At 36.6% G+C, this 26963-nt stretch overlaps 3 protein-coding genes across 4 annotated transcripts in view; 1 reads left to right on the top strand and 2 right to left on the bottom strand.

The window, feature by feature from the left end:
- Nucleotides 1-4418, top strand: part of LOC127838515 (spermidine synthase-like) — a 61911-nt gene extending 57493 nt beyond the window's left edge. For both annotated transcript variants that reach the window (XM_052366318.1, XM_052366312.1), the window contains 2 exons: nt 12-134; nt 953-4418. In XM_052366318.1, the coding sequence (XP_052222278.1) occupies nt 12-134; nt 953-1015 (186 nt within the window). In that variant the 3' untranslated portion in view covers nt 1016-4418. The remainder of the gene's footprint in view (nt 1-11; nt 135-952) is intronic.
- A 2018-nt stretch (nt 4419-6436) lies between these two features.
- The window catches only part of LOC127838481 (uncharacterized), a 68817-nt gene continuing 48290 nt past the window's right edge, over nt 6437-26963 (bottom strand). Inside the window, exon 21 of the transcript XR_008029832.1 lies at nt 6437-7245. The gene's annotated coding sequence lies outside the window, so the exon portion shown is untranslated. The remainder of the gene's footprint in view (nt 7246-26963) is intronic.
- Nucleotides 7252-26963, bottom strand: part of LOC127838498 (uncharacterized) — a 68112-nt gene continuing 48400 nt past the window's right edge. Inside the window, 14 exon segments of the mRNA XM_052366285.1 lie at nt 7252-8438; nt 9412-9508; nt 10453-10632; nt 11118-11247; nt 13026-13169; nt 13691-13893; nt 14215-14371; nt 20084-20204; nt 20740-20891; nt 21748-21864; nt 22191-22321; nt 22669-22765; nt 25604-25800; nt 26181-26330. Coding sequence (XP_052222245.1) covers nt 8336-8438; nt 9412-9508; nt 10453-10632; nt 11118-11247; nt 13026-13169; nt 13691-13893; nt 14215-14371; nt 20084-20204; nt 20740-20891; nt 21748-21864; nt 22191-22321; nt 22669-22765; nt 25604-25800; nt 26181-26330 — 1979 coding nt within the window. The 3' untranslated portion in view covers nt 7252-8335.

The raw sequence follows: 26963 nt of genomic DNA, 5'->3' as shown, positions 1-26963 counted from the left end.
TACACTTTCAGGGCTTAGACTTCACAAAGCCCCTACGCATGCTGTCAGATGATGAGCTGGACAAAATGGACATGAAGTTCTACAACTCTAGTATCCACACGGCTTCTTTCGTATTACCACAATTTGCAAAGAAGGTACATTCCCAAATTTGTACATGAAATGTTATTTTCCAAATTGTTTATATCTGATTGTTACTATATTTAAGGCTTTGATAATGTAATATCAATCATCCATTTATATTTGGGAGCTCTTTGTTATTTCTTTATAAAATTTTGTTTAACACTGTATAAAGTCTTTATCCAGAGCATGAATGCGTTTTGTTCAGAAAGGGCATTAGTGATGTGTCTAAACAATAAACTTTGTAAAAGGAAAGGAAATGTATTGCTTTAATGAAGTCTTCATGTGCTCATGAGTGCTATTTTAGTTGTGTTTATCACTTTTTGTGTTTTACACAAATCTGTGCCAAAATCATAGTTATATTATGCTCTGAACCATCTTTAGAACTCGATATAAGATTTGTTTTTGTTATTTCCTCTTTTGAAATCACCCATCTTCCTACCTCAAAGGTCAGCGTCACACTCATATGAGTCGCGTTCTGAGAAAACTGGGCATGATGAATGTGGGTAGAGTGTCGTCCAAGATTAGCCTGTGCAGTCTGCACAGGCTAATCAGGGATGACACTTTCCGCTGTTATGATATATTTTGTTAAAACGAAGTCCCTTTATACCGAAAATCTAGTTTAAGCGGAATGTGTGGTCCCTGATTAGCTTGTGCGGACGGCACAGGCTAATCTGGGATGACACACTACGCACATGCATTAAGCCCAGTTTTCTCAGAACATGGCTCATATGTCAACAGTCAAATTTGGCTAGGTGTGTTTGCCAAAATAAGTTTTGATACAAAATTGGCATTTAGGGGCATCCATACCCTATGGATGTATCTTTTGTTTCAGGTCCTGTTCCCTGCAAGTAATGGCAATAGTGAGACGCAAAAGAACTTCCAAGCTGACGTGTAAATTGCAGAAGTCCTTAATTAGCTCATAAGACGATTGTCGTGTTAGTGGTTGACAATTATTGACAAAATAATGTGATTGTTTTAATAGCCCTAATACATGTTTTATTGTTGTAGTATTTTATGTTCAGATAGTATTTTTTTACCAAGGTCATTGTGATAAAGCTGTAAAATGTGTCTTGGTAGGAAAGAAATCCTAAATACTTAATAATCTAATTATGGCTGTGATTTCATAAGCAAATAACTTGAAATTCTTGTTTAAAAAATAATGGAGTCGCACTACTGTTTTAAGGTTGACAATGTTGTATTAAAGGTGTGACTGTTTTTTATAAGCTTGTAGTAATTATACAATTGTATGTGTGTACATGTTAATGCATTTCGTTAATTGTGAGCTTCAGCTTATTCTGTTTATTCAGACTAAAGAATATTTACTTATGGAATGGGAGCTACATATAACAGGCTTAATAATTTTTAAGGGACTTGTTCACAGATTTATTGTTGTTTTTAAGATCCTTATTATATTTGGCTAAGGATAAGTCAGTATAATAGCAAGAACAAAATAATTGATTATAAAATGTATTGACTTCCCTGGATTTAAAACACTTGTCTTTAAGCAAAATCTTACCTGGTACCTGTACACCATTCAGGCTTTTGATATGTATAGCATAGTTTAAATAGTATACTATATACTAATACAGACTTTATAATCATTTTGATTCATATTACTCATAATAGAACTAATATTTCTATATGTTTTAGTCATCATTGTTATTTTGATTGTTTGAATATAATACTTAAATAATGATTTAAATCTTTTGCAATTTTCAAATGTGTGTCATTTCGTAAATAAGTGAAAAAGTCCCTTTCATCATTGATGTCCAAGTGATTGCTAAAATATAATAAATCTGATAGTTTGTTGTGGCAGAACATTTCAATATCATTGTAAGCTTTGTTTGAACAAACTTGTTTACTTTATAACCAAAAAGGATCTCACCATTCTAGGCAGTGCTATTTGTATGTGTTTGCTTTGTTTTTAATCATGCCAAAGTGTTTTTTTGCCAAAATATATGATAAGACTTAATTATGTGTCATAAAACAATTATTCTTATCTGTAAATATTGAAAAAGCAGATAATATTTGTATAGACTTGCATTTCTCTAAAGCATTATTCCATAATAGTCATGTTTACATTGTATTAAGTGTATTATTGATGAATCTTTATTGTTTTACCATGTGTTCATGAATTTGCTATTTTGGCTTGCACGCTGAGCAAAGTGTTACTGTATCATTTTTTGTTACGCCCCCTAATAGGGGCAATATAGCAATCAAATTGTCAGTCCTTCTGTGTGTCCTTCTGTGTGTCCTTCTGTCTTGCTGTTTGTATGGATTATCAATTGGCTAGCATTAAAGGAAACTTCATTAAAGCCTTGTTCTGAGAAAACTGGGCATAATGCTTGTGCGTAAAGTGTCGTCCCAGATTAGCCTCTGCAGTCCGCACATGCTAATCAGGGACGACACTTTCCACTTAAACTAGAAACTTTCCGCCTAAATTGGATATATTCGAAGAAGAGCCTTCATTTAAACGAAAAATATCATAAAAGCAGAAAGTTTTGTCCCTGATTAGCCTGTGCGGATTGCACAGGCTAATCTGGGACGACACTTTTGCACATGCATTATGCCCTGTTTTCTCAAATCGAGACTCATTTAATGATAGAAGGCATTGAGGGGAAAGGCTGAGTGCAAGGACCATACTGATAAGGTAGGGACTTACAGAATTATTACTCTGTAGTTATTTTGTGGTACAGAGCACAATTCCGTAAGTTTATCACTGTGTCTACTACAGGTATTCAATGGAAACTTTCATGATAATAATTTCGGGTAAATTTTTTTCATATTCTCTTATTAATCATTACATTTAAAAATAGTATATAACCAATCAAACCGATAGTGAAATAATTACACATGTGCATGCAATTAATGTCCAGCCTTTAACTTTCTGGATTTTCTAGGATCTTTTTTGCACTCTTGTTGAATGACATTTACAAATACAAATGTTTAATACATTTCAACATTGATTTTGTTTTGTGGGAGGTATTGTTGTCATTAAACATGTTGTTTTCCAAAAAATGATTTTTTATAATTATTGCATTTGTATTTCAAATTTTGTAATTTAGAATATACATATTCACAGATGTTATTTGGAAGATATAGGTGAAAGCACGCTTGCAACACAAACTTTTGTATGGTATCTTATATTGAGTTCCTTGTAAGTCATTGTGTTTTTAACCAGGTTTTCCGAAGGAAAAAACTGGTTATTAGATTGGCGAATGCGGGCGGGCGGGTGCAATAAGCTTGTCTGAGCCATAACTATGTCAGATTTCAAAATCATTTGGCACATTTGTTCACCAACATTGGACGGTTTGTCGCGCAAAAGAATTACGTCGATATCTCCGAGGTCAAGGTCACACTTTGAGTTCAAAGGTCAAAAATGGCCATAAATGAGCTTGTCTGGCACATTTCAATGTCTTTCACTGTCAGATTTTAAAATCATTTGGCACATTTGTTCACCATCATTGGACAGTGTGTCGCGCGAAAGAATTACGTAGATATCTCCAAGGTCAAGGTCGCCACATCTAAAAATCGATCGAATTTGAAAAACAAGGGGTTAACTGTGATGAACAATCAGTAGCAATGCACATTTTGAGTTGTAGTTGTCTTCCTTTATCAGACTTTTTTTATATATTGAAAACCTGGTTTTGTGACAATATTGTTCCTTGTTATGGTCTTGTTAATTAAGGACATAGTGAAAAATAATATGTATGTTGTTAAAGCCATCATTATATTGATAGTTTTCTTGATCATGGATATGAATGGATATGAACATTATATATTGTGGGTTTTAGACATCCACATTTTTTATAGTACTTGGCGTAATTTGCCCTGCTTTGAAAGATGCAATTCAAGTTACCGTAAATTTACTTTCTTAATTTGATATTTTAAAGAATTTCAATTAATGATGTAATATCAAATAATAAGAAAATAAGTGATCATAGAGTAATAAAAACACAAGAACCCTCTCCCACTGATATTTGAAGCAGGTATGTTATTATCTAATAAATACCACTTTCTAAGAACGTTAAATGCCACATTCTGTGTTCTGTTATGTATTAAATATAATTAAAGCAACGTAAACCATAGCGTACACTATACTCTAGAACATTCAACTGAACTGTATATTTCCTGTGTATGCATTTTTTTCTCAATTACACAATCATGATTTTAAAATAAAAATACAACTGAAAGTTTTTTTAGTTAACGCAGGTTAACTTAGTTGATAGTTTTTGTTTTCTTTGTCAATTTGTAAATGGACACCTTGTTATTAATCCGTCCATAAAGATTCGACTGCATTGGGTGTTGTTTATCTTAAAAAGAGTGTGTAGTTTATATGCCAATGCTTATACATGTGACTTTAATGATGTGTTTTGGTTAAATATCTTATAAAAATCTGACTGCTAGATATACATATATATGAATCCTTCGACTGCAACAAAAAGCTTGTAGTTACTCCGCCGCTGCCATTACTACTTCAATTAATTAAGGTTTGGAGATTTATAAAAAGAAAAAAATATGACTGCAATATATGGTATATAGTTACTGGAATGATAAAATAACGACTTCAATTAATGGTTTGGAATTTGTCTTCAAAGACAAAATACGCCTGCAATAAGTTGCATGCAGTCAGTTTTCCAATGAAATTACGACAAATATTAATGGTTTAGAGTTTGTCTTCAAAGAAAAAAATAAGAATGTTATTTAAATGGATCTTCTCCTCTTTCAATAAAGCTTGTAATAACTATTGATTTGTATGTCTAACGAAAAAGTTCATCTGTCCATTATTGCTTACAGTAACTAATAAAATGAACATTGAATGTGACGAATGATGCTTTAGAAACTAGTTGGACTCAACATATCCCGAAAGATAGCCGCACTTGACAAATTGTTCAGTGTTCGTCTCAAATCACAAAAGCGAATGACAACTTGTAGATTTGACTTTGTGAAGTCGTCATTCGGTCCATAGAAATCAGCGCAATATACTCAATTTATAAAAACATGCTTAGAATCATTGCTACTGGTGATTTGCACATAAGATTTGCGCCCAAGATCATCAGTGTACTAGAGCAAATGCTGTTATTATTTGAAACCAAAAGGAAATCTGCAATCGACGTTTATCTTGCAACCCGAAATGTGTGTCCTGACCTTCCTTCTTGTGAGTGTCAAAGTGTTGGTAATGCGCAAACTGTTTGTAATTCATCCATTATAGAGACTTTCAGTTGGCATGGTAAGCAGTATTGATTAAGTCGGCAGAGAAAAACCTAATGGTCAATGCAATAGCAAGGAAATATAAGTTTTACTCTATTTTATTTCAATAAAGGTCGCCACCAGTGATAAACTAATATTATCAATGTGTAGCCATTTTGTAAAACACAATACAAAATTTAATCAGATCTATAGACAAAACTATTGTACTTTTACACATTAAACCCATTATGCTGTTGATTACATCACATATTTTTTTAATACAACCATTTCTTTGATGCACCAAAAAAGTTACACGTCATTTATTTCAATAAACGATATTCTGCTTATATTATTTGTAATTTTGTTTCAGAAAAATAGAATTTCTAGTAGAAACTTTCCCAAGAACAATTTGTCTTTAGAAAGCAAATTTTTATTGGTTGGCTAATAAATATGGCAAGTACGGAAATCCAAACATATGTAGATGTGGTGTTGCTGTAGAATGTTGAGTCATTTCATGGGAAATGTCTTATTCCATATGCGACAAGCGTAGCTCCAGACAAACCTGTGTATAAGCAGGATAGCTTTTAACCAGACTGCGCGAAATGCACAGGCTGGTCTGGAGCTTCACGAGCCGCATATGACATTAAACCCATTTACGCATGTCATGGGTAATAAGTAAGACAGACACACAAGCATCTGGTCAGATTTTAAAGCTGTAAACAAATTGTCCATGAGTGCTCCTGTGTGATGGAGCTTACATGTGTCTGACTACCCGTTATCTAATGTGGTCTTAAATAAATGTATTGACACTTAGGTATTGACTAAACAATGTGTTCAGAGAATAGTTCACTAAACCATGTGTTTAGAGAGTAGTTCAGGGCAGAAATATTCTGACGAAGTTTTTATCAAACATAGATTACTCTCAGTAGTTATGCATCGTACGTTACCAGCAAGGCATCATACTAGTCAACTAGTAAAAAAGTTATGGATTTAAATCTGGTGCAATGTTATTATTAAATAATAACATACACACGCACTATGGTATGCAGCTAGCACCGATTGACCAAGAACCAAAACAATTATTGCGTAATAAGACGATAAGTAAAATATAACACGTGTTTTGTTCCTCTTTTGTGTATTTAGATCCGTACGAAATTGGTATTCATGTATATTAACATTGTTCATATAAATATGGCAATAAATACGATGCAACTTGCACCCAAAGTTTCCAAAACATATTTAAAATCAATATTTAATATGTATTTTGAATAAATATAACATAAATAATACTGATTATTGTTAACTCTAATGCAAAAACCAGCATACATTCGGAAAGAAAGTATTAATCTTACAGATTCCTTGTTAATAAAAAAAATGTGGCAGGAATTTAACATGAGGTAAACAAGTCCATGGTACTATGTGTAAAACATCTATCAACAGTTCGTAAATGTTTTCAAATAGCAGGTGATAAAAAAATTATTCCAGTAAAATACTTTCCAGTTCAGATGAAACAATCTACTGAAATGTTTTAAACAATAACATCTTATTATCCCATTAAATGTGTTCGTTTGTCGGATGCCAGTATGCATTATGTAACCATTTTAATTTCTGTAAATTGCGATTATACAAATCAACACCTTACAAATCCATTAAAAAACTACGCAATTTTGTCTTTGGTATCAGAACATTTACTATAAACAGACATGAGAACCAAAAAAAATACATTTAGCATTACATTTTAAATCTTAAAATGAAATAAAAATGAACAAGATACACCACAACAAATTAGATTATATGACAATACTGAAAATCCGAGTACAATTTAATACAGAGCTAATCGAAAATCCGCGATATAAACAAAGAAACTTGAAAGGTAATAGTTATACGAACACATCTCATGTCATAATGCTGACCGTATTAAGCAAATATAACGACCTCAGTAATATACTTAAAACGATTTTTAAGAATAAATCGTTTGGTTTACTTATTCAGTATAAAATAAGTTCGATGCAAACGTTAATGAATAAAATAGTGTTGTTTTTTCAAAAGTAAACATAAGTTTTTTAATACGGCGATTAGCTATGCTCAAGTCTGGTTGCATGATTATATTCTGGATCGCTTCAATGCAATAATGTATTCAGATAAAAAAAACTTCAATAAGAAAACGTATTTTGAGCTTTTTTCAGTCGACGTCTTCGATTCAGATTCAATGACTCGTTATTCATGCGATTCTGATTATTTCATACTTACTCATGATGTAGATGTTTGTTTTACAAAACCATTAACACAAACACATACAGACGTATAATATAGTAACAAATGTCTTAGCATTGTAAAAATATCACCACGCAGTCAAGAGGATAGAGCCGATTGGTGCAAATTCAATCAGTTTAACTTCTTTAGTCAACAGGAAACAATTAATCAATCCATTGTGTTCGAAAACAGATTTACAACCCAGTCTGCTGAAATAAAATCCTACTGGCTCAATACAAATGAGTCGCGTTCTGTGAAAATTGGGCAAAATGCATGTGCGTAAAGTGTCGTCCCAGATTAACCTGTGCAGTCCGCACAGGCTAATCAGGGACGACTCTTTCCGCCTAAACTTGATTTTCGGTAAAGAGGGACTTCCTTGAAACTAAAAATACAAATGTAACATAAAAGCGGAAAGTGTCGTCCCTGATTAGCCTGTGCGGATTGCACAGGCTAATCTGGAACGACACTTTACGCACATGCATTATGCCCAGTTTTCTCAGAACACGACTCAAATGTTCACGGTACCGAGGTCACAGTCATAATGTTAAATCCATTCAAAGACCAAATAAGTAGAAATTATAACAGTTTAGCATAGCCAGAGATTTATTTACTTCTATTATATACAGATCTTTGGCCAAACGAAATTCGTCAGATTGTTAAAATTCAGCCGTGATATCTAAGGCACAAGCGTTTCTTGAAAATGCACAACCCAAATTTGAGGACATAAAATCAGTCTAAACCACGCAATTCTATGCATGAAAATGTCACCCGTCTAGTCAAAGAATTCTAAGTCGTCGGCGCTGTCGTATCCTTCCTCTACATCTGTGCTCTTCTCGAGGATGTTTGCAATCAACGCCGTCCAGCCCGTCTGGTGGCTGCGAATATATGGGTGCAGAGCGTAAATAGCATTGATAAATATGGAGAAAACTCGGAATTCAAGAAACGGTTCTACTACAAAATGGGCAAAATGGACATCAGTCGACAAGTTCTCTGACAATTTTAATCACTTCTTAAATTAAGTTCTTCCCCCCCTCCCCCCCCCAAGGAGGGCATGTAGTGATCAGACTGTCCGTCTGTCCGTCACACTTTGCGTTTAGGTTTCGAAAATGCTCAATACTTCTATGTCCCTTGAGATGTAACCTTCATATTTGGTATGCATGTGTATTTGGACAAGGCCTTACCATACGCACAAAAATTTTGACCCCTGTGACCTTGACGTTGAATTTAGGGTCCGCTTTTAGGTTTCGAAATCTGTGTTTAGGTTTCGAAAAATGCTCATAACTTTTATGTCCCTTGAGATATAACCTTCATATTTGGCATGCATGTGTATATGGACAAGGCCTTTCCATACGCACAAAAATGTTGACCCCTGTGACCTTGACCTTGAACTAAGGGTCTGCGTTTAGGTTTCAAAATCTGCGTTTAGGTTTCGAAAAATGCTCATAACTTCTATGTCTCTTGAGATATAACCTTCATATATGGTATGCATGTGTATATGGACAAGACTTTTCCATACGCACAACAATGTTGACCCCTGTGACCTTGACCTTTAACTTAGGGTCCGCGTTTTGGTTTCGAAAACTGCGTTTAGGTTTCGAAAAATGCTCATAACTTCTATCAAAGCGTTTATAGGGGGCATATGTCATCCTATAGTGACAGCTCTTGTTAATATGTACTTTTTTTATTCAAGTACTGACAAGTTTTCGGACAATTTGAATCACTATGTAAATTACGTCATCTTGATTTATATTGCACTCTTAGAAAAGTTTCGTGTACAGTAAAGTCTTGTTTGTTATTATAAGTCAAATAACAGCAAGGTGACTACGTGCACCCGTTTCCGGTTCCTACCTGGCCCCGCACCCTCTGCCTGTATCCCCATGGAAATACTCGTAGAACAGACAGAGATGCTTGAAGTGCGGGTCCGTTGCGTAAATCTCATCTTTACCTGTATGGATCACAATCACATGTTTTAGGATAATAACTAATCGGCTCACAGTTTGCACTGCTCCGTTATCAAACACACTTATAGAAGCTTATATCAGTGCGTTTTTCCTTCAAAATAAATCTCAACAAGATTACATAATCAACCTGATTTTTATAATTGGGCACGTAATGTCGAAACGTGTGCTAAAAAGCATCAACATGTTTCAGAAATTACGCTTAAGAAATTCTTTCGATCAATGTACGTTTAAAGGGACCGTCAACCAGATTGACGAAAAAATAAAAGTTCTAAAATACCGTATTTTTTTACAATCATTAGTTTATATTGATTAAAATATCAAGACTGGTGTATTATATTATTTGAAAAACATTCATATTTTTAGTATATTCGGTAATAAAATTTCGCGATGTGGAATCGAAAGTACAGCGCGAAATAAGGTGACATAACGATATACACACTATAAATAACGCAAGCAGATTGATCATTTTATATATATAATATATATAATTCACTACGCATGCACAATTTGAATTCCTGGGTTTACCACGTGACGATGATGATCAATCTACTTGCGTAATTTAAAGTTAACTGGTAGTTACCTGGTACACATACCCATTAAAATTTTATTACCGAATACAGTTGTATACTGAAAATATGAACACTTAACAACTTTTTCAAGTATTTTAATATACCAGTCGTGATATTTTAATCAATAGAAACTAATAATTGAAAAAAATACGGTATTTTAGAACTTTTCTTTTTTTCGTCAATCAGGTTGACGGTCCCTTTAAACTTTAAAAGCAGGCGAAAACAATGAGTGACGTTTCTAAAATGAAATTAAAACCCATTCAACTATAAATATATAAAATAACTACAAACATGTACTTGTTTAGTATACCAACGACTTTAGATGACGAACACACAACAGTATCATTACTGCCACGTACCGTGACAAGGTCGTTTCCCATTGGCGTCGGGCAGGAAGAGATTGATGAGGCGCCGCTCCAGAACCTGTGCAATTTCCCCGAGGCGCATAAGGACGCCCGACCCCGTGGGGCACTCTACCTTCAGCTCGTCCCCGAAGAAGTCGTCATACCGCCGGAGGTTTTCAATGATTAGATAGTTCACTGAAAGGAAACAGGTATCACGTGGTAAGATTAACAAAAAAGATTTGGAGTGATTCGTTTTGGTCGATGTTAACCAAGTTAATGTTCTTTAAGCCGAACTCAAACAATTTAGAAACGTTATAAAATGCAGGAAATATGTTGAAAACGTATGAATTTAGTGGATAACATTGTTTCTACAAGGCATGCTTTATCACGTTTTAAAAGCAAATAATTAATTATGTACAACATTTATTTATTGTAACAAAGTTTTGCTTTGAGTTTTAAGAAATACCATATGGCACACATTTATAAGATATGTGTTGAAGGTTAAATTTGAAAAAAAGTCAGATCATAGTATGCTATATGTAAATCGAAACTTTAAAACAATAACAAAGCCTGTAAGGAATCCTTCACATGGTTTAAATAGAATTTAAATAAAAAAGTGGATTTGTTATCGCCATTATAGCTCAAGTGGTTAAAAATTAAAACACAGCGGGGTGCCTTACTGGGCAACCAAATAGGTCCCCGCCAGTTGCTGTTGCCGCCGAACAGTTTGGACTCGGACTCGCCTGGCTCGTATTTAACACTGTACGAGCCTCCGCCCAGATGCAGCGTAAAGGGTTCTTTCTAATGCTCCTGTGGGGAAAGGTAAATAGCGTGGTACGAAAATTTGTCTTCTACCAGGTGCGGCCAGCAAAGACCCAGACCAGCCTGCGCAATCGCGTAGTCTGGTCAGGTGATTAACAATCCGCTACAAATTCACAACATTTTTCGTGCTATTTAAAAAACAAGAGGGCCATGATGGCCCTGAATCGCTCACCTGACTAACCTTGCTACATCAACTTAAATTCTATCAGACCCATATACAATCCCAAGCCAGATTTCATCAATTAATACATTCTGACAAAATTTCATTAAGACGTGATGAAAACTGTGACCTCTTTCATCTACACAAGGTTTTACTAGAATTGGCCAGATTACCTAATTTTTGATGACCCATATACGATCCAAATAGATATTATCAAGATAAACATTCTGACCATATTTCATTAAGATCAGATGAAAGCTATAACCTCTATTGTCTACACAAGGTTTTTCTATGATTTGACCTAGTGACCTAGTTTTTGACCCAGATGATCCAAATACAATCCCAACCCAGATTTCATCAAGATTAACATTCTAGCCAAATTTTATTAAGTTTGGATGAAAACTTGTGACCTCTATTGTCTACACAAGTTTGTTTTTTTTATTTGACCTAGTGACCTAGTTTTTGACCCCAGAAGACCGAACTACAATCCTAACCCCGATTTCATTAAGATAAACATTCTGACCAAATTTCATAAAGATTGGATAAAAACTGTGACCTCTATTGTCTACACAAGGTTTTTTATTTGACCTAGTGACCTAGTTTTTGACCCCAGATGACCCAAATACAATCCCAACCCAGATTTTATCAAGATAAACATTCTGACCAAATTTTATAAATATTGGATGAAAACGGTAACCTCTATTGTCTACACAAAGTTTTTCTATTATTTGTTCTTGTGACCTAGTTTTTGACCCCATATGACCCAAATACAATCCCAACCCAGATTTCATCAAGATAAACATTCTGACTCAATTTCATAAAGATTGGATGAAAACTGTGACCTCTATTGTCTACACAAGGTTTTTCTATTATTTGACTTAGTGACCTTTTTTTTTTGACCTAGTGACCTAGTTTTTGACCCCAGATGACCCAAATACAATCCCAACCCAGATTTCATCAAGATAAACATTCTGACTAAATTCCATAAAGATCGGATGAAAACTGTGACCTCTACTGTCTACACAAACAAATTGTTGACGGACACACGCACGCACGCACACACGCACGCACAACGGACGCCGGACATCACACGGTCACATAAGCTTACCATGTCACTTCGTGACAGGTGAGATAAAAAGGACAGTGTAGCTCCAGACCAGGCTTGGCGGAGGCAAAGGCCGCATGTGACATAACGTCCATTTTTGCACGACGCGACTCATGTGTAATTAATGGTCCGCGCCATGGGTATTGAGCCATGAGTTGATTCGTCCGAGAGACGGTACTATTGATGATCCACAGCATTTTGTTCAAGACAAAAACACTTTGTAAAACTTGACAGTATAAGGCCAACGGGAACCACGTACAGTATAATATTTGCGTGATGACACTAAATTATTAATTATCATGATACATAAAAAGTTCGCAAAAGCTGAAGACAAATGCCTAGTTTACATAAGTTTAACTTAAATTCAAAGACTTTGAATACTAGTAAATGCATTTTCCAAACCGCGGTTTGGAAAATGCCTTTATTCCTGATAACAAAGGTTATCAATCTGACTTAAAAAAGTAAAGAGCAGTTTTTAAATTATCCTAAACATAGCCTAACCTTAGACAGAGATCGGATCCCGTATGGTGACAGAAACTTCTTCTCGTCAAGCATGTGGCCCAGGATGCGGATTATCTTCTCCCTGTTGACAATAGACAGCAGCAGGGAACCCTCCTTATGGGTCCCGCGGGTCATCAGAGAGATCTGAAACATACAGCAATATGCGGGCGGTTTAGCGGTTGGCATTTCAGTATAAACAAACATATTCCTCAATATGCATTCGGATAAGCGAGTGGTTCATGGACATTCATTTAAAACACATTTTCATCACTGTGCGAATTAGCGGCGTGGTTCCGGGACATTTCATCTCGCGAAATCATCAGCACGATCTGGTATATGTGGGAACAAATCAAACTCACATATTGCGCAATAATTGTAATAACTTCATTATTTGCTAAATCAAGTTGATTTGTTTGTATGACAGAAAGACAGAGTACACACAATGACTGCGTCAATCATTTGCTTTTTATTTTGTTTCAATTAGCAAAAATAACGTTAAATGTTCAGATCGGTCACCATTCGAATTTGAAATGGTTCTGGATTATTTAATAAGTAAATGTACATAATTATCAATATGTTTTTCGAGCATTGTTGCTCATAACCTTTAACCGTATTCGTTCTACTCCTCCTGTGACGACATGACTTGGACTAGGGCGCTGCCTTACCCCTTTTGAGAGATCCTTGCAGTTCTCAATGAACCACTTGGTGCGTTTGGCGAAGCCCGGGTGTTTGCGGAAATCCTTATCTTCGAGCACAAGGGCGCAGCAGAGGGGTATGAGCCCCACCATCGACTTGATCTTCACTGGCTGGCTAAGGTGGTTGTTGCGCACGTGGTCGTAGAAAAACCCGTCCGTCTCGTCCCACAGGCCTGTTAATGGCGGCGGTTTTCATAATGACGTGATATATTAAAATGATCAAAAGATGCTACGGATATATCCTTATATTGAATAGATTTACAATAGTGTAATATAATTCATGTGTATACATATAAATCAATTTTTTACATATCTATTTTTTTGTGTTGCGTTTTGAAGTCACGAACGAAAACAAACTCAACACGATGTACATTATAATGGTTTTAAAATGACATCGGTTAAAGCACATTTATTACATCTCCATTCAAGTGGGTAACTTTGCGTACAAAACATTAAATTAAATCAAGAAACATTAAACAAAGCAGCAGTCCTACCGACGCCGTCGACGTGATTCATGGCGTCCACGATGGAGACAAAGTGCTCGAAGAACTTGCTGGCCATGTCCTGGTAGATGGGCTCTCTGCTGGCGAGCAGAAGACTCATCTCTAGCATGATGGAGCAGAAGAAACCCATCCACGCAGAGGCGTCCGCCTAAAATGTGAGGAACCAATAAATACTTAAGTATACTTTCTATGCACCTGTTAAAGGGTCATTTTCACAGATTTTGGCATGTATTGAAGTTTGTCATTAAATGCTTTATATTGATAATTGTCAACATTGGATCAAAAAAGTTCCAGTAAAACACAAGAATAAAACAAGGGCTATTTGTAAAACATGCATGCCCCCCAAATGGGCTCTCAGTTGTAGTGACAGCCATTGTGTGAATATGTTTTTGTCACTGTGACCTTGACCTTTGACCTAGTGACCTGAAAATCAATAGGGGTCATCTGTGAGTCACGATCAATCTACCTATCAAGTTTCATGATCCTAGGCATAAGCGTTCTTGAGTTAACATCCGGAAACCATTTTACTATTTTGGGTCACCGTGACCTTGACCTTTGACCTAGTGACCTAAAAATCAATAGGGTAATCTGCGAGTCATGATCAATCTACCTATGAAGTTTCATGATCCTAGGCATAAGCGTTCTTGAGTTATCATCCGGAAACCATTTTACTATTTCGGGTCACCGTGACCTTGACCTTTAACGTAGTGACCTGAAAATCAATAGGGGTCATCTGTGAGTCATGATCAATCTACCTATCAAGTTTAATGATCCTAGGCATAAGCGTTCTTGAGTTATCATCCGGAAACCATTTTACTATTTTGGGTCACCGTGACCTTGACCTTTAACCTAGTGACCCTAAAATCAATAGAGGTAATCTGCGAGTCATGGTCAATCTACCTATCAAGTTTCATGATCCTAGGCATAAGCGTGCTTGAGTTATTATCCGGAAACCATTTTACTATTTCGGGTCACCATGACCTTGACCTTTGACCTAGTGACCTAAAAATCAATAGGGGTCAACTGCGAGTCATGATCAATCTACCTATCAAGTTTCATGATCCTAGGCCTAAGCGTTCTTGAGTTATCATCCGGAAACCATTTTACTAATTCGGGTCACCGTGACCTTGACCTTTGACCTAGTGACCTCAAAATCAATAGGGGTCATCTGCGAGTCATGATCAATGTACCTATAAAGTTTCATGATCCTAGCCCCAAGCGTTCTTGAGTTATCATCCGGAAACCACCTGGTGGACGGACCGACCGACAGACCGACCGACTTGTGCAAAGCAATATACCCCCTCTTCTTCGAAGGGGGAATAATCAAGGAAAGAACAAGCAAATTCGTAGAATTGATATCCCCCGCAACATATGCTTTGTTTGAGGATGGGTGCAAACCGGACGGATGAACAAACTGACAGATTTTTTCAAGATACAAAGGGCCATAACTCTGGTTTTAACAGATGGTGTACAATGCCATTTGGCATTACCAAGTTTATATGAAATCCACCAAAGCACTTCCAAGATATGGCTCCGGACACAAAAGTGCCTAAAGTAAAAAGCATTTTTTCAAGATACAAAGGGCCATAACTCTGTTTTTAACAGATGGTATACAATGCTATTTGGCGTGCATCATCCTCTTATGCATATATATACTCATACCAAGTTTCAATGAAATCCGCCAAAGCACTTCCAAGATATGGCTCCGGACACAAAAGTGCCTATAGTAAAAAGCATTTTTTCAAGATACAAAGGGCCACAACTCTGTTTTTAACAGATGGTGTACAATGCCATTTCGCGTGCATCATCCTCTTATGCATATATATACTCATAACAAGTTTCAATGAAATCCGCCAAAGCACTTCTAAGATATGGCTCCGGACACATAAGTGCCTATAGTAAAAAGTATTTTTTTCAAGATATAAAGGGCCATAACTCTGTTTTTAACAGATGGTGTACAATGCCATTTGGCGTGCATCATCCTCTTATGCATATATATATACTCATACCAAGTGTCAATGAAATCCGCCAAAGCACTTCCAAGATATGGCTCCGGACACAAAAGTGCCTATAGTAAAAAGCATTTTTTCAAGATACAAAGGGCCACAACTCTGTTTTTAACAGATAGTGTACAATGCCATTTGGCGTGCATCATCCTCTTATGCATATTTATACTCATACCAAGTTTAAATGAAATCCGCCAAAGCACTTCCAAGATATGGCTCCGGACACAAAAGTGCCTATAGTAAAAAGCATTTTTTTCAAGATATAAAGGGCCATAACTCTGTTTTTAACAGATGGTGTACAATGCCATTTGGCGTGCATCATCCTCTTATGCATATATATACTCATACGAAGTTTCAATGAAATCCGCTAAAGCACTTCCAAGATATGGCTCCGGACACAAAAGTGCCGGACGGATTGACGGACGGACAGCCGGACGGACGGACGGACAACCCCAAAACAATATAAAAAAAGTAACCCGCAACGAAAATTTGCGAATCTGAAACATTTATTTTAAATTTTGTCAATTTACCAAAACGTGAAAAGGCCTCTTTAAATGTCGCCATTATAGTTGTCGTTTCTACACGTTAAAATCAAGAAGTTTCAATAAGAATCGCAACCGCTGTTATTCACTACCTTCATTGTGTTGCGCATATGAAGATAAAAAGGGTCTCTTTTTACACAGGGGTCTACACAAACCCAAGAGTTATATGGACTGCTTTCAGGCAATATATTAGTTTTTAGCTCTACTGGACGAAGGCCTGAAGAGCTTATGTCATGGCGTGGTTTCCGTCGTCCGTCCGTGCGTGCGTGCGTGCGTTAGACTCTTCCTTGTTTAAGCGATAAAATCCACAGTTTTCATCCGATTCTTTTCAAACTTGTTAAGTGTCTTTATATTAATGAGGACTCGAACCGTATTGAAAATGGGTTACATCAGAGTAAAAAAGTCCAAAATTATCTCCCCTTATATTTGAGAAAATTGTGAACTAAGGCTTGTTAACGCAATAAAGTCCACATTTTTCATCCAATTATTTTCCAACTTGCACAGTGTCTTTATCTGAATGATGAGTCAAACCCTATTGAAAATGAGCAATATCAGAGTTTTAAGTCCAGAATTATCTCCCCTTGAATTTGAGAAAAAAATGAAAATTCCGTTTTTTTATGTGATAAAGTCCATAATTTTCATCCAATTCTTGGCAAACTTGTCTTTGTATCAATGAGGACTCAAACCCTTTTTATGCCCCCTATTCGAAGAAGAGGGGCTATATTGTTTTGCAAATGTCGGTCCGTCGGTCCGTCCGTCCACCAGATGGTTTATCCGTCTGTCCACCAGATGGTTACCGGATGATAACTGAAGAATGCTTACGCCTAGGATCATGAAACTTCAAAGGAAAATTGATCATGACTGGCAGATGACCCCTATTGATTTTCAGGTCACTAGGTCTAAGGTCAAAGTCACAGTGACTCGAAACAGTAAAATGGTTTCCTGATGATAACTCAACAATGCTTACGCCTAGGATCATGAAATTTCATAGGTACATTGATCATGACTGGCAGATGACCCCTATTAATTTTCAGGTCACTAGGTCAAGGGTCAAGGTCACAGTGACTCGAAACAGTAAAATGGTTTCCTGATGATAACTCAAGAATAATTAGGCCTAGGATCATGAAACTTCATAGGTAAATTGATCATGACTGGCAGATGACCCCTATTGATTTTCAGGTCACTAGTTCAAAGGTCAAGGTCACAGTGACATAAAACGTATTCACACAATGGCTGCCACTACAACTGACAGCCCATATTTCATTCATTGTATGTGTGTGTCTTAAAACTTTTACCTTGGTTTAAGCTTCTTGGTTAAAGTTTGATAACTTTTGAAATATTGAAGATAGCAACTTCATATTTGGCATGCATGTGTATCTCACTGAGCTGCACATTGTGAGTGGTGAAAAATCAAGGTCAAGGTCATCCTTCAAGGTCAAAGGTCAAATATCATTGTATTTTTCTTTCCTTAAACTTTAAAGTAACATTACTACTCAAAATCAACGAAAATTTCGTACAAAATTTCGTAAAATATAATGCTTTACAATTAAAAATCATTGTTCCTTATGGCAATTGCCGAAATTTCAACGCCAGATGTGGTCTGGTAAAATAGATGTTTGTAGATACAAAATGCTCGTTTTTATTATTGTTTTGCATATCTATTCATACGACACATGAACACTTAAATGGTGTTCGTGTGTCGTATGAATAGATATATTCGCGGGAATTAATTGTGGTCACAAATAAATAAAAACGAGCATTTTATATCTACAAAAATCTATGTAATCATACCACATCTAGCGTTGTAATTTTGGCTATTGCTATAAGGAACACTGATTGTTAAGGTGTTAACTTTATTTTACGAAATACTTAACGAAATTTTCGTTGATTTTGAGCGTTATAGTGACTTTAACCCATTTATGCCTAGTGGACTCTTACATCCAGCTAAATTGGATCAATGTATCATGACTGGCAGATGACCCCTATTAATTTTCAGGTCACTAGGTCAAAGGTCAAGGTCACAGTGACAAAAAACGTATTCACACAATGGCCTCCACTACAACTGACAGTCCATATGGGGGGCATGCATGTTTTACAAACAGCACTTGTTTAAAAAGAGCAATATCGAAGCAATACGTCCAGATTGACTTCCCCTTGAATATGAGAACATTTTGAAATCCCGCTTGTTTACGCAATTTATTCCACAGTTTTCATCCAATTATTTCCAAATTTGCACAGTATCTTTATATCAAAGAGGACTTGAACCCTATTTAATATGAGAAGTATCGGATAAATAAGTACACAATAATCTCCCCTTGAATTTGAGAAAATTCTCCTTGTTTGTGCGATTAAGTACACAGTTTCCATCTTATTCTTTCCAAACTTGCCCAGTGTTTATAGCAGTAGAGCGATTAAGGCCCTCATTGGCCTCTTGTTAATTTTGTATTGATTAGATCAGACATGGACTTTAACGGGACTGTGTGCTCATTAAACTAAATGCTGCAATTCGCGGTTAGACGCGAACACTTCTATAACCTATGATATATTTGTTGTGTTTTCAAAATAACATTTATGAGAATGCAAAGCTAAATATTAATAACTTAAACAAGTGTAAACAGTAAAACATTTCCATAAAAAGCATAAATGAATCCTGGCAGTAACACAGTAAGAACGCTGAACATTTTTACGACAATCAACAACAAATGAGCCTCGCTCTTGGAAAACCTGGCTTTACACATGAACGTAGAGTGTAGCCTCAGATGAGCATGTGGAGCGTAAAGTGTAGCCTCAAATAAGCATGTGGAGTCCCAACAGGCTACACATGAGCGTAAAGTGTAGCCTCAGATTAGCATGTGGAGTCCCAACAGGCTACACATTAGCGTAAAGTGTAGCCTCAGATTAGCATGTGGAGTCCCAACAGGCTACACATGAGCGTAAAGTGTAGCCTCAGATTAGCATGTGGAGTCCCAACAGGCTACACATGAGCGTAAAGTGTAGCCTCAGATTAGCATGTGGAGTCCCAACAGGCTACACATGAGCGTAAAGTGTAGCTTCAGATTAGCATGTGGAGTCCCAACAGGCTACACATGAGCGTAAAGTGTAGCCTCAGATTAGCATGTGGAGTCCCAACATGCTAATCAGGAACGACACCCTCCGAATAAACTGGATTTTCGCTAAAAAGAGACTTCCTTTAAACGAAAAATGCAATCCTTCCCTAAATAGCCTAAGCGGACTGCATAGGCTAATCTGGGGCGACACTTGACCCACATGTATGAAGACTCGGTTTCCAAGAAGGGGGCTCAAATGTTTTACCTGTGCCAAGAAGCCTCCGCCGGGTAGCGGCTTTGACCTGTCGAACACTCCGATGTTATCTAGGCCTAGGAAGCCCCCTGAGAAGATGTTCTTGCCCTCTATGTCCTTCCGGTTCACCCACCTGTCGCAAACATGAATGCAAGGTCAATCATATTCAAGCATAGAATATATAATACAGTCTACAGTAAATAATTTACCATAAATGGTATTTAAGTTACGCATTTTGTCCAAGAGTATGTATTTGTCGAAAGGCTTTCGTGCTTAGGTATTACACGAGACGCAAGGCTACCAAAGAACGCAGTTGGCAGAAGGTTTCGTCGACTACAATTTACGCTCAATATATAGGCACAATATCCCCTGAATCATAGTAAAGCTTGACAATATTAAACTGATACTCGTGAACTCGTGAGCATAAACCAGCCGCTTGAAAACTTTTTATATTCTTCTTTCTTCCTACACGTGTTCTGCGAGTTCAATAAGTTAAATGATGTCATAACAGTATATGTATTGGGCTTTACCAAAATCGAAATAACGTGATTCCAAAACGGAAAGTAATACATTAATATGATACTATAATAATGGTAATTTATTTATGACAATTTATTAATGAATAAATCTTTATACCGGCGAGCTATAAAGCAAAAAAAACAACATACCACGTAAAGTTAAGGACGAGTTTATGAAAGCACCGCGCCAGGAACTGTTCGTCTCTCGTACCCTTTAGACCGGAGAACTTGTAGATCCTGAGGACTGCGTACGCGTGCACTGGCGGATTAACGTCATCGAATGCGAACTCGTACGCTGGAATCTGTCAACGGCTTTAAAACTTGAAGGCGATATTTTATAATAAATGTTATTTATAAATGATTGCTATATAATGTTACACAATTTAAAGCTTGTATTTACTAACGCCATAATGATAACAGTGGCATTTCGGTATTGCGCCTATGACTTGGTAGACAAAGCTTGCAATGTGTTTTTAAATACATTTCTATTTTAATGGGTGTTTAGTTCGTAATAAAGCAATTCATCACAACAAAACAGCTACTGAAGTCACCACTGACTTAAACAACTTCAAAGCACACATCATGAAAGAAGAGTCAATATTTCTTAATGTCACAATATCGCTCTGACTGGGATTACTAAGTGTGAAGAAGGGAACCTCAATTTTCACTCTTGAAAAAACGAGTTCAGATTAAGCGGACTTGCTCAAAGATTTCCTTCTCAAACAAAGACACTAAGACAATTTGCATCAAAAGCTAATATTAGGATTAGTTTTAAAAAGTTATTTCAATGAAAAAAAAATATGGGGCTTGAACTTGTGACCGATAGAAGCATATTCTAAGGCGATACCACATTACCGAAGAGGCTTTTGAATTGTATGGTCATTTTGAAGCTATTTTGTAAATACGTGTGCTTGCTAAATTGTGGATGTTTATTATTTTGTTCGATTTCTATTGATGATTATAAATAAACAAACTTTTAAAAACATTTTTTTTCTGAGCCAGGAGAGCAATTTAGTTTTATTTTAAATGTATAAAGTCTAGTTTGAATCTATGTAAATTATTGTTTTAAATTGTCAATTTGCCAATTTGTCAACGAGTCCCTTTCATTTATAAATGTAATAAAATTGTCTAAGAAAATCTTGTCGCATTCAGCCCAACCTGTCCGTTCGGGTGCATGTACCACTCCCTCAGCAGCAGTACGAGCTGTGCCTTGGCGAACTGGATGTCCACCCTCGACATGGCGATCATGTGGAACGCGAGATCCCACGAAGCGTACTGATGGACAGAAATAACTCAGCACTTAACAGTTTTCCGAAACCGAATCATCGGCAAAAATCATTATGTAGTTGATTACTGTATTTTTCGAGAATATAAAAAGCATTGATAAGTCGAACAGGTTTTCGGCTTCTGGGCGCAAATTGAGTGCGTTATTGCGACCAATCAGGATACTCTGATAGTTATTCGTATTTCTTTCTGAACGTATTATTGCTCTCACCTTTGATACAGATAATATGAATTGTACATAATAAATAAGCAAAGCTATGTACACTAAACCAATACTCATGGTCATAATGCTAAACGGCGAACTTTGCTCCGCGTACCCACGGGTATTCCCACTTGTCCGGCATGGAGACGACGTCACGATTGAATAGGTGGGTCCAGTCTTTGTTGCGTCCCCATAAGGCCCGACTAGGGGGAGGCGGGGGTTGGTTGGAGTCGCCGCGAAGCCACTCTGGGTAAAACAAATGAACTTTTAACACTCTTTAAAGGTATACCGTCCATTGAAACACAGCCTTCTTGACATATGCTGCTCAAAATGTTCAACTACAAATCAATTTCAATCGGTGAATATGCCTAAATTCATCTTCAAAACCCGTTAGTTGTTAATTGATGCGAATTCCGTCCATGGCTAATATTGTACATTAGTATCGTTAACAGTAATCGTTAAGCGTAAAGATCATAGAAGGCTAAATTTACATAAGATTATTTTTCCTTTAGCAAGAACACATTGCTTTCAGCTTTTATTGTAGGTATACTGACACCGTCTGGGCTATTCAAGGGTGATATTTTGTATATTACCCTTCAAGATGTAGTAGTAGAACTGCTTGCTCCAAAGGAGACCTGCGTACGCCTGCCTCGCAATACGCTGCTCCTGTTTCTTACGGGTGGGGATCACCTGCAATTAAACATTCGTATAAACAGGTCACTTTCCAGCGGTTCAATCAACATCAACAAAACAATTTCGTAAATAATTTATTCCTGGAATAAACCAATAACCATTTAATACAACAAAGACGTGCACATACATTTTTGTTTGACCGCACATAACAGGTTACAAGCTTTTATAGATCAGCATCGATAATTAAACAAGAGCTGTCAGAAGACAGAGCGCTCGACTATTCGAGTGCTTGACAGTGCAATTGGGAAATTGTTCATATTCAATAAGGTCAAGGTAATATAGTCATATTCTAACTTGAAGAGGACCATAATTGATACATATTGATCGCTTATGTTTTAAAGAAGTGGTACATTATAGACGATTCTGAGTTTAGGTATATTTTCCACAATCTATTAAACATATGTAAAGACATAAAACAATTTAAAAGATAATATTTCAAGTTTGATAGCAAAGGCTTGGATGTGATGGTTGGACGGACTTTCAAAAATTAAATAATAAAATTAAATAATTTTATTTCTAGCATGTTAAAAAAATGTGTGGGGGTGGGGGTGGAGATGGGGAATAATGTGGGTGTGTGGTCATTTAATAGATGATATTTCAAAAATAAGAAGACAGAAAAAGGAAAAAAAATCGGGGGGGGGGGGGTGAATCTGGGGTGAGGCCTGGGGGATGGTTTGGGTGGAGTCCATTGTGGCATGTCAGGTAAGTGTTGTAAGTGTTGTAAGAGCTGTGTTCGTGAAACACAATGCCCCCTACTGCGCCGATTTGAAGCCATATATTTGACCATTGACCTTGAAGGTTGACCTTGACCTTTCACCACTCAAAATATGCAGCTACATGAGATACGCATGAATGCCAAATATTGAGTAGCTATCTTCAATATTGCAAAATTTGACCTTTGACCTTGACCTTTGACCTTGAAAGATGACCTTGACCTATCACCACTCAAAATGTGCAGCTCCATGAGATATGCATGCATACCAAATATTGAGTTTCTATCTTCAATATTGCAAAGTTTGACCTTTGACCTTTGACCTTGAAGGATGACCTTGACCTTTCACCACTCAAAATGTGCAGCTCCATACGGTACGCATGCATGCCAAATATCGAGTTGATATCTTAATATTGCAAAATTTGACCTTTGACATTGACCTTTGACCTTGAAGAATGACCTTAACCTTTCACCACTCAAAATGTGCAGCTCCATGAGATACACATGCATGCCAAATATAAAGTTGCTATCTTCAATATTGCAAAATTTATGACCAATGTTAAAGTTTTCGGACGGACAGACGCCATATATTTGACATTGAAGGACAACCTTGACCTTTCACCACTCAAAATGTGCAGCTCCATGAGATACACATGCATGCCAAATATCAAGTTGCTATCTTCAATATTGCAAAATTTGACCTTTGACCTTGACCTTTGACCTTGAAGGATGACCTTGAAATTTACCTTTCAAAATGTGCAGCTCCATGAGATACACATGCATGCCAAATATCAAGTTGCTATCTTCAATATTGCAAAATTTATGAGCAATGTTAAAGTTTTCGGACGGACGGACAGACGCCATATATTTGACCTTTCACCTTAAAGGACGACTTGACCTTGACCTTCCACCACTCAAAATGTACAGCTCCATGAGATACACATCCATGCCAAATATTAAGTTGCTATCTTCAATATTGCAAAAGTTATGGCCAATATTAAAGTTTTCAGACCGACGCACAGCCTGACGGACAGTTCAACTGCTACCGGGGGCACAAAAAAAGAAAAAAAAATGGGGGAGGGGATGCTGGGGTGGGACCTGGGGATGGTTTGGGTGGAGTACATTGTGGTTTGTCAGGTAAGCGTTGTTTTGTCAAAGTATGAATCAAATCTGATCCTAAATATAGAAGTTATGGCAATTTAAGCAATATTTATTTATTTGACCTTGAGATTCAAGGTCATTCAAAGGTCAAGGTCAAATTCAACTTGCCAGGTACAGTACCGTCATGGTAGTAAGAAAGTATTTGAAGTTTGAAAGCAATAGCCTTGATACTTTAGAAGTAAAGTGCATCTAAACACAAAATTTAACAAAATATTCAAAGTTACTTAGTCAAAATCTGGCCATAATTCCGTCAAAATGCAAACCAGAGTTATGCAACTTGTCCTGTACAGTCCCCTTATGATAGTTAGCGAGTGTTCCAAGTCTGAAAGCAATAGCTATGATACTTTAGGAGTAAAATGGACCAAAACACAAAACTTAACCAAATTTTCAATTTTCTAAATAAAAAAGGGGCAATAAAACTGTCAAAATGCCAGTCAGAGTTACACAATTTTGCCTGCACAGCCCCCTTATGATAGTTAGTAAGTGTTGCAAGCATGAAAGCAAAAGCTTTGATACTTTAGGAATAACGTGGACCTAAACACACAACTTAACCGAATTTTCAATTTTCTTAGTATACAGAGGGGCATAACTCTATAAATAATGCTGACAGAGTTATGCAACTTAACATACACAATTGTCTTGTTGCCATAAAGAAGTATTCCAAGTTTGAGTTAACTATCTTTGATAGTGTTAAAGTTATTTGACTTAATAAAAACACTTTCACCAACGCCGACGGCGACGCCGACGTCGGGGCGAGTAGTATAGTTCTCATGTTTCTTCGTAAAGTCAAGCGAATTAGCAAAGGAATAGCAGAATCATTCCATTAATATATAAATTCAACGTAGATTGTACGGATAGAAAATTTTGGTAACAAAAGGAATTAAATTGAGTTTTGTCTGAACACAACTGCGCGCTTAATAAGTATAGTATGACTGCGACAAATACCAATGATATAGTATTACCTCGTCATAAAACATGTCAGCCTCGTTTATCCTGATTTTAAATATATTTTCGAATTCTTCAGTGAAGGCTTCCCCCGGCGGAGCCTCCGAACTCGTGTACAGCCTCACTTTTATCACAGCCCCCTGTCCGGCGTCAAGATCAAGGATGTATTGGCCGGCACATTTTGTCCCGTATTTGAGATTGACGTTTTTCTTATCTGGAAGGGAAAATCATTTCTTTGGGATTAATAAACACGAAAGAATGACGATTACATCGCACATAGTACGAGTTATACATAAAACAATCGTCTATGCTAACTCTTATTTTGTTACAGAACAGAACATAAAAGTTCTGTTCTTTTTTTTATAGACGGCGAGAGATTTCCGCACGGCAAACTGAATGATAATACACCGTGACATGCAGAAAAGAAATTAAATGGATTTAAATATTCTTCTTTTGCGAAACATGCTCGCTATTGTTATGATTATTACAAAGATCCGAAATTATAATACACCTTACTTTAAGATAGCATAGCGTATAACAATTATTGTAGTGTGCATTAATTTTTTTTTTTTGAATTCCACAAAGCTGCCCTACTGTGGACAACATAGTCGTGGAATGCATCCTTCACATATTGCACCCTGTTCTTCACACAATAAAGACGCTCGTAGTTTGTGGAATTTTCAGTAAATATCACAGGGACCTGCTTTCCGTCGGCATCCGGGCCAAACTCAAAGTAAAACACACCTGTGGGCAAACAAGGAGAACAACAAATTCCAACAAAAATGAAATGGAAAACCGCAAATCCAGCGTATTTTTAAATAGGTGGAGGTTGACCTTAATAAATCGGAAATATATGTGTGTTTTTTTAATATAAACGGCGTTTACAGGGTGCAGGATCGCGTGACTTTATGTAAACGGGTGTAAACACACCGGCAAGTGGTGCTTTTTTTCAAATAATTTTTTAAAACAATATTTCTGACGAGTTTCAAATTGTGCATAAAAGACAGTTTTTGATGAGGCTTATGGCAAGTTGAAAAACATCAAAATTTAATAAGCCTGTGTTCTTGGCCAAACATTCGATGTTTACAACATTCATTTACATGGTTATGCTGCGCGCAACGTGAAATTTTGGCACCGATTCAGACGTATTCAATAATGTATTCTTAAACTTAGGATATCGGCACACACTGCAAGAAAAATTGTGTTTTATGCCCTTAAAACTTTGGAAAACATATTTGTATTACTTGAGATATTTGCAAAAGTTCCTAACGGTGTGTTTTCATTATGTCCAGCCTGTGTATAATCATCTGTGAACCCCGTTGATCCTGCTCCCTGGTTAACGGAAATTGGCTTTTGTTGTTGACAACGATTGTCAAT

This window comes from Dreissena polymorpha, chromosome 1, assembly GCF_020536995.1.
Source record: "Dreissena polymorpha isolate Duluth1 chromosome 1, UMN_Dpol_1.0, whole genome shotgun sequence".
Lineage (NCBI taxonomy): Eukaryota > Metazoa > Mollusca > Bivalvia > Myida > Dreissenidae > Dreissena > Dreissena polymorpha.
This window is presented reverse-complemented; position numbering and strand designations above follow the sequence as displayed.